The sequence below is a fragment of the Mustelus asterias genome, chromosome 1 (genome assembly GCF_964213995.1).
Source record: "Mustelus asterias chromosome 1, sMusAst1.hap1.1, whole genome shotgun sequence".
NCBI lineage: Eukaryota > Metazoa > Chordata > Chondrichthyes > Carcharhiniformes > Triakidae > Mustelus > Mustelus asterias.
In genome coordinates this window covers 186,821,573-186,829,307 of record NC_135801.1, presented here as the reverse complement: position 1 = coordinate 186,829,307, position 7,735 = coordinate 186,821,573, and the positions used below count along the sequence as shown (strand labels likewise).

Below are 7,735 nucleotides of genomic sequence, written 5' to 3'. Positions count from 1 at the left end.
ACGAGAGGCTGGATGTACTCGGGAAATAAAGGCTTTTATTGCCAACAATAACAGAGCTACCATATACAGTATACGATCCCAGACAAAAGGGTCACCAGGCAGGGCAGTGACCTTTAGACCTCTCCCAGGAGGCTGACCCGACTGGGGTGTACCATAATGGACTATATTAACAGGTAGAACAGCCCAACCCTAACCCCAACAGTAACATATCTAAAGACTCATAGTACTGGCCAGACCATGGTTCAGCACTACCTGGTGGGAACCAACAATGGTTCACCACATTCACCCCTCCTTTGAAAACAAAGGCCGGCGGGGTACAAAACACAGAACAATTGTTCATCTGTCTATAAGTTCAAACGGTCTGGGGGACTGCACCGTCGCTGTGACCTCCTCAACACCGGCGATGACACCGGTTCAGGCAATCGCGGTGACGTTCTCTCCAAGGCGGTGTCCAGCGACTCCTCCAGTTCCTCACGGGCCGGTAGACCCCGAGGTGGTGACAATCTGCTGAACTCGGGCACGCCTTGAAGTGGCGACCATCTCCTGGACTCAGGCAAGCTGTACACGGGAGTAAGAACATAAGAACATAAGAAATAGGAGCAGGAGTAGGCCATCTAGCCCCTCGAGCCTGCCCCGCCATTCAATAAGATCATGGGTGATCTGACGTGGATCAGTACCACTTACCCGCCTGATCCCCATAACCCTTAATTCCCTTACCGATCAGGAATCCATCCATCCGCGCTTTAAACATATTCAGCGAGGTCGCCTCCACCACCTCAGTGGGCAGAGAATTCCAGAGATTCACCACCCTCTGGGAGAAGAAGTTCCTCCTCAACTCTGTCTTTAACCGACCCCCCTTTATTTTGAGGCTGTGTCCTCTAGTTTTAACTTCCTTACTAAGTGGAAAGAATCTCTCCGCCTCCACCCTATCCAGCCCCCGCATTATCTTATAAGTCTCCATAAGATCCCCCCTCATCCTTCTAAACTCCAACTGGCTGTCTGATCGAAGACAGAGGGTGGTGGTGGATGGAAAATTTTCGGACTGGAGGCAGGTTGCTAGCGGAGTGCCGCAGGGATCGGTGCTTGGTCCTCTGCTCTTTGTGATTTTTATTAATGACTTAGAGGAGGGGGCTGAAGGGTGGATCAGTAAATTTGCTGATGACACCAAGATTGGTGGAGTAGTGGATGAGGTGGAGGGCTGTTGTAGGCTGCAAAGAGACATAGATAGGATGCAAAGCTGGGCTGAAAAATGGCAAATGGAGTTTAACCCTGATAAATGTGAGGTGATTCATTTTGGTAGGACTAATTTAAATGTGGATTACAGGGTCAAAGGTAGGGTTCTGAAGACTGTGGAGGAACAGAGAGATCTTGGGGTCCATATCCACAGATCTCTAAAGGTTGCCACTCAAGTGGATAGAGCTGTGAAGAAGGCATATAGTGTGTTAGCTTTTATTAACAGGGGGTTGGAGTTTAAGAGCCGTGGGGTTATGCTGCAACTGTACAGGACCTTGGTGAGACCGCATTTGGAATATTGCGTGCAGTTCTGGTCACCTCACTATAAGAAGGATGTGGAAGCGCTGGAAAGAGTGCAGAGGAGATTTACCAGGATGCTGCCTGGTTTGGAGTGTCGGTCTTATGAGGAAAGGTTGAGGGAGCTGGGGCTGTTCTCTCTGGAGCGGAGGAGATTGAGGGGAGACTTAATAGAGGTTTATAAAATGATGAAGGGGATAGATCGAGTGAACGTTCAAAGACTATTTCCTCGGGTGGATGGAGCTATTACGAGGGGGCATAACTATAGGGTTCATGGTGGGAGATATAGGAAGGATATCAGAGGTAGGTTCTTCACGCAGAGAGTGGTTGGGGTGTGGAATGGACTGCCTGCAGTGATAGTGGAGTCAGACACTTTAGGAACATTTAAGCGGTTATTGGATAGGCACATGGAGCACACCAGGATGGTAGGGAGTGGGATAGCTTGATCTTGGTTTCAGATGAAGGTCGGCACAACATCGTGGGCCGAAGGGCCTGTTCTGTGCTGTACTGTTCTATGTTCTATGTTCTATGAGTACAAACACAATCTCCTCAGCCTCTCCTCATAATCCAAACCCCTCATCTCCGGTATCAACCTGGTGAACCTTCTCTGCACTCCCTCCAATGCCAATATATCCTTCCTCATATAAGGGGACCAATACTGCACACAGTATTCCAGCTGCGGCCTCACCAATGCCCTGTACAGGTGCATCAAGACATCCCTGCTTTTATATTCTATCCCCTTCGCAATATAGGCCAACATCCCATTTGCCTTCTTGATCACCTGTTGTACCTGCAGACTGGGCTTTTGCGTCTCATGCACAAGGACCCCCAGGTCCCTTTGCACGGTAGCATGTTTTAATTTGTTTCCATTGAGATAGTAATCCCATTTGTTATTATTTCCTCCAAAGTGTATAACCTCGCATTTCTCAACGTTATACTCCATTTGCCATATCCTCGCCCATTCACTCAGCCTGTCCAAATCTCTCTGCAGATCTTCTCCGTCCTCCACACGATTCACTTTTCCACTTATCTTTGTGTCGTCTGCAAACTTCGTTACCCTACACTCCGTCCCCTCCTCCAGATCATCTATATAAATGGTAAATAGTTGCGGCCCGAGTACCGATCCCTGCGGCACGCCACTAGTTACCTTCCTCCAACCGGAAAAACACCCATTTATTCCGACTCTTTGCTTCCTGTCGGATAGCCAGTCCCCAATCCACTTTAACACACTACCCCCAACTCCGTGTGCCCTAATCTTCTTCAGCAGCCTTTTATGGGGCACCTTATCAAACGCCTTTTGGAAATCCAAAAACACCGCATCCACCGGTTCTCCTCCATCAACCGCCCTAGTCACATCTTCATAAAAATCCAACATGTTCGTCAAGCATGACTTTCCCCTCATGAATCCATGCTGCGTCTGATTGATCGAACCATTTCTATCCAGATGCCCTGCTATCTCCTCTTTAATAATGGATTCCAGCATTTTCCCTACTACAGACGTTAAGCTGACCGGCCTATAGTTACCCGCCTTTTGTCTCCTTCCTTTTTTAAACAGCGGCGTAACATTAGCCGTTTTCCAATCAACCGGCACTACCCCAGAATGCAACGAGTTTTGATAAATAATCACTAACGCATCCACTATTACCTCTGACATTTCTTTCAATGCCCTGGGATGCATTCCATCCGGACCCGGGGACTTGTCCACCTTCAGTCCCATTAGTCTACCCAGCACTGCCTCTCTGGTAACATTAATTGTATTAAGTATTTCTCCTGCTGCCAACCCTCTATCGTTAATATTTGGCAAACTATTTGTGTCCTCCACCGTGAAGACCGACACAAAAAACTTATTTAAAGACTTAGCCATATCCTCATTTCCCACTATTAACTCCCCCCTCTCGTCCTCCAAGGGTCCAACATTCACTCTAGCCACTCTATTCCTTTTTATATATTTATAAAAACTTTTACTATCATTTTTTATATTAATTGCTAGCCTAGCTTCATAGTCTATCCTTCCTTTCTTTATCGCTTTCTTAGTCTCTCTTTGTTGTTTCTTAAATTTTTCCCAATCACTTGTTTCTCCACTATTTTTGGCCACTCTGTACGCAGCTGTTTTTATTTTAATACTCTCCTTTATTTCCTTCGTTATCCACGGCTGGTTCTCCCTTTTCTTACAATCCTTGTTTTTTTCTGGAATATATTTTTGCTGAGAACTGAAAAGGATCTCCTTAAAAATCCTCCACTGTTCCTCAGCTATCCTACCTGCCAGCCTGCTCTCCCAGTCTACCTTAGCCAATTCATCCCTCATCCTATCATATTTCCCTCTGTTCAAACAGAGGACACTGGTTTGGGACCAAACTTTCTCCTCTTCCATCTGAATCAGAAATTCGACCATATTGTGGTCACTAGACCCAAGAGGGTCCTTCCCAATAAGATCCTTAATTCTACCTACCTCGTTACACAATACCAGATCCAAAATAGCTCGTTCCCTCGTCGGTTCCGTAACATGCTGTTCAAGGAAACTATCCCGACAGCATTCTAAGAACCCTTCCTCCATTCCACCCTTACCGACTTGAGTCTGCCAGTCAATGTGCATGTTGAAGTCCCCCATGATTATTGCCGTTCCGTTTTTACACGCATCCCTTATCTGCTTGTTTATAGCCCTCCCTACCTCAACATTATTATTTGGGGGCCTATATACCACACCTACTAGTGTCTTTCTCCCTCTACTATTCCTCATCTCTACCCATAATGATTCCACGTTTTGTTCCTCAGAGCCTATGTCATCCCTCAGTACTACCCTGATATTATCTCTTATTAATAGCGCGACCCCACCACCTTTTCCTTCCTGTCTATTCTTCCTAAACGCCTGATACCCCTGGATATTCATCTCCCAGTCCTGGTCACCTTTCAGCCACGTTTCTGTAATGGCCACTAGATCATACCCACTTGTGCTGATTTGCACCATCAACTCATTTACCTTGTTCCGAATGCTTCGTGCATTCAGGCAAAGTGTCCTTATTCCAGCTTTTATCTGGACCCGCTTTGATGAGTCGCGAACACCCTCTCCCTCTACTCCCTTATCTAAATTACCGCCTTCATTCACTTGCACCCTCTCCTCTACCATTAATTTTGTAATTCCCCTTACCCCTGCATCCTCCCCCCCATCAATTAGTTCCTTGATCCTAGTCAACTCTTCTAGCTCCCCTCCCCCCAACCTATCTAGTTTAAATTCTCCCCAGTAGCCTTAGCCAACCTACCGGCCAGGATATTGGTCCCCCTGTGATTCAAGTTCCACCCGTTTTTTGTATACAGATCACCCCTGCCCCTAAAGAGGTCCCAATGGTCCAGGAACCTGAATCCCTGCCCCCTGCACCAGTCCCTTAAGAGGGTTAAGTGGTGGTCCCGATACTGCCTGCGCCGTGTCAGGAGGGGAAATAATGGTTGGGGGGTCCCTAACAGGAGGTGTGGGAGCGACAGGGGTTTCCAAGCCCCCTGCTGGCGCCAGATCTCGAATCGAGACCGTGTCCTCTCGCCTATCAGGCTATGCCACGTAGGCATACTGAGGGTTGGCGTGGAGGAGATGGACCTGTTCAACCAAAGGGTCGGACTTGCGGGTCCTAACATGTCGCCGCAGGAGGACAGGTCCTGAGTACGTCAACCAAGACGGCAATGAGGTCCCAGAGGAAGACTCCCTAGGGAATGAAAACATGCTCTCATGAGGAGTAGCATTGGTTGCCGTACACAGGAGTGAGCGTATGGAGTGGAGCGCATCAGGGAGTACCTCTTGCCAACGGGAGACTGGAAGACCTTTAGACCTCAACACCAGTAAGACAGCCTTCCAGACTGTAGCATTCTCTCGTTCGACCTGTCCGTTATCCCTTGGGTTGTAGCTCGTCGTTCTACTAGAGGCAATCCCATATGAGAGCAGGTATTGCCTCAAGTCATCGCTCATGAACGACGAGCCCCTATCGCTTTGGATATAACAGGGGTAACCAAACAGGGTGAAAAGATCACGAAATGCCTTGATAACCGTGGCAGCGGTCATATCAGAACAGGGAATGACAAAAGGGAATCGTGAGTACTCATCAACCACATTGAGGAAGTACACGTTCCGATCTGTCAAAGAACAAAGAACAAAGAACAGTACAGCACAGGAAACAGGCCCTTCGGCCCTCCAAGCCTGTGCCGCTCCTTGGTCCAACTAGACCAATCGTTTGTATCCCTCCATTCCCAGGCTGCTCATGTGACTACCCAGGTAAGTTTTAAACGATGTCAGCGTGCCTGCCTCCACCACCCTACTTGGCAGCGCATTCCAGGCCCCCACCACCCTCTGTGTAAAAAAACATCCCTCTGATGTCTGAGTTATACTTCGCCCCTCTCAGCTTGAGCCCGTGACCCCTCGTGATCGTCACCTCCGACCTGGGAAAAAGCTTCCCACTGTTCACCCTATCTATACCCTTCATAATCTTGTATACCTCTATTAGATCTCCCCTCATTCTCCGTCTTTCCAAGGAGAACAACCCCAGTCTACCCAATCTCTCCTCATAGCTAAGACCCTCCATACCAGGCAACATCCTGGTAAACCTTCTCTGCACTCTCTCCAATGCCTCCACGTCCTTCTGGTAGTGCGGCGCAGTGGAACTGGACGCAGTACTCCAAATGTGGCCTAACCAGCGTTCTATACAGCTGCATCATCAGACTCCAGCTTTTATACTCTATACCCCGTCCTATAAAGGCAAGCATACCATATGCCTTCTTCACCACCTTCTCCACCTGTGTTGCCACCTTCAAGGATTTGTGGACTTGCACACCTAGGTCCCTCTGTGTTTCTATACTCCTGATGACTCTGCCATTTATTGTATAACTCCTCCCTACATTATTTCTTCCAAAATGCATCACTTCGCATTTATCCGGATTAAACTCCATCTGCCACCTCTCCGCCCAATTTTCCAGCCTATCTATATCCTGCTGTATTGCCCGACAATGCTCTTTGCTATCCGCAATTCCAGCCATCTTCGTGTCATCCGCAAACTTGCTGATTACACCAGTTACACAACAACAAAACTCCTGAGATGACAGATAAAAGCAAAATACTGCAGATGCTGGAATCTAAATCAGAAACAGAAAATGCTGGAAAATCTCAGCAGGTCTGACAGCATTCATGGAGAGAGAGAATAAAGCCAACGTTTTGAGTCTGGATGACCCTTCGTCAGCTCTGACAGGCTCGGTCTAAGAGGTAATTTGAATTTTCCACTGTGGGCAATATAAATCTAGCCCGGGATAAGGATTTAACACATTTCTTTTTTGCCCGGGGCTAATTGTGGGGTTGGGGGGGGGGGGGGGGATTGGCGGGGGGGGGGGTTCTTTTTTGCCCGGGGCTAATTGGGGGGGCGGTGGAGGAGGCGGTTGTGGAGAGTGGGGGGGAGGGGTGTAGTTGTGGGCTTTTTATATTTTTCTGAATGGGTAATCAAGATTCGAAGAATGACCTTTGAAATCCTGTGATAAGAGAATGTGCGCAGAAGAATGAAGCGATTCTAAGAATCGGTGAATGAGAGAATTAGAGACAGATCAGATTTCACAGTGGGAGGGGTTTGGATTCCATGGAATCTATTGCCTAACTGTGGAGATTCGCACTAACGTGAATATAAACAGAATGGCTGGTCCTATTTGAAGTGTGACTGATAAAGGACAAATTCATCCCGAACTGTCAAAACTGTCCAAGAACGAGAGAGCCTCGGAATTTGGAACAGCAATGGAATCTCTACAGCTCTTCATCCTCACCCTATTGCTTGGTGTAGCCCCCAGAGGTACAGTACAACTAATATAATGAGCAGTACAAAGTAAAACTCATGTGCCATCAATAGTCAGAGGATTCAGCGAGAATTTACTGTACAACACCAGTGAAGACTCACTCGCCTTATGCTTATATCTTGTATATTGTCTATGTCCCAGAGGGTACAATAACTGGTTGTATTCAAGTGAGAAAAGGAACATTTGTTTCTGGGTAGCTCTTGCTGTTGATTAACTTCTAAATATGCGAAATATGGATGTTATTAAGAAGCAATTTTAGAATGCAAGATGGAAAAATCGTGAGGGAAAAATGCTTAAAGTGCAGTGTTACGTGTTAGAAAGTGTAATTCTGTATTCAAAGCAATGTACAGATTTGTTAGTTATACTCTATAATTGAGATCACTGCGTGTGTACA

At 47.2% G+C, this 7,735-nt stretch overlaps 1 protein-coding gene across 2 annotated transcripts in view; it reads left to right on the top strand.

The window, feature by feature from the left end:
* The first annotated feature begins 7,160 nt into the window (after positions 1 to 7,160).
* The window catches only part of LOC144500777 (snake venom metalloproteinase BjussuMP-2-like), a 71,703-nt gene continuing 71,128 nt past the window's right edge, over positions 7,161 to 7,735 (top strand). For both annotated transcript variants that reach the window (XM_078224221.1, XM_078224229.1), the window contains exon 1: positions 7,161 to 7,337. In XM_078224221.1, coding sequence (XP_078080347.1) covers positions 7,283 to 7,337 — 55 coding nt within the window. In that variant the 5' untranslated portion in view covers positions 7,161 to 7,282. The remainder of the gene's footprint in view (positions 7,338 to 7,735) is intronic.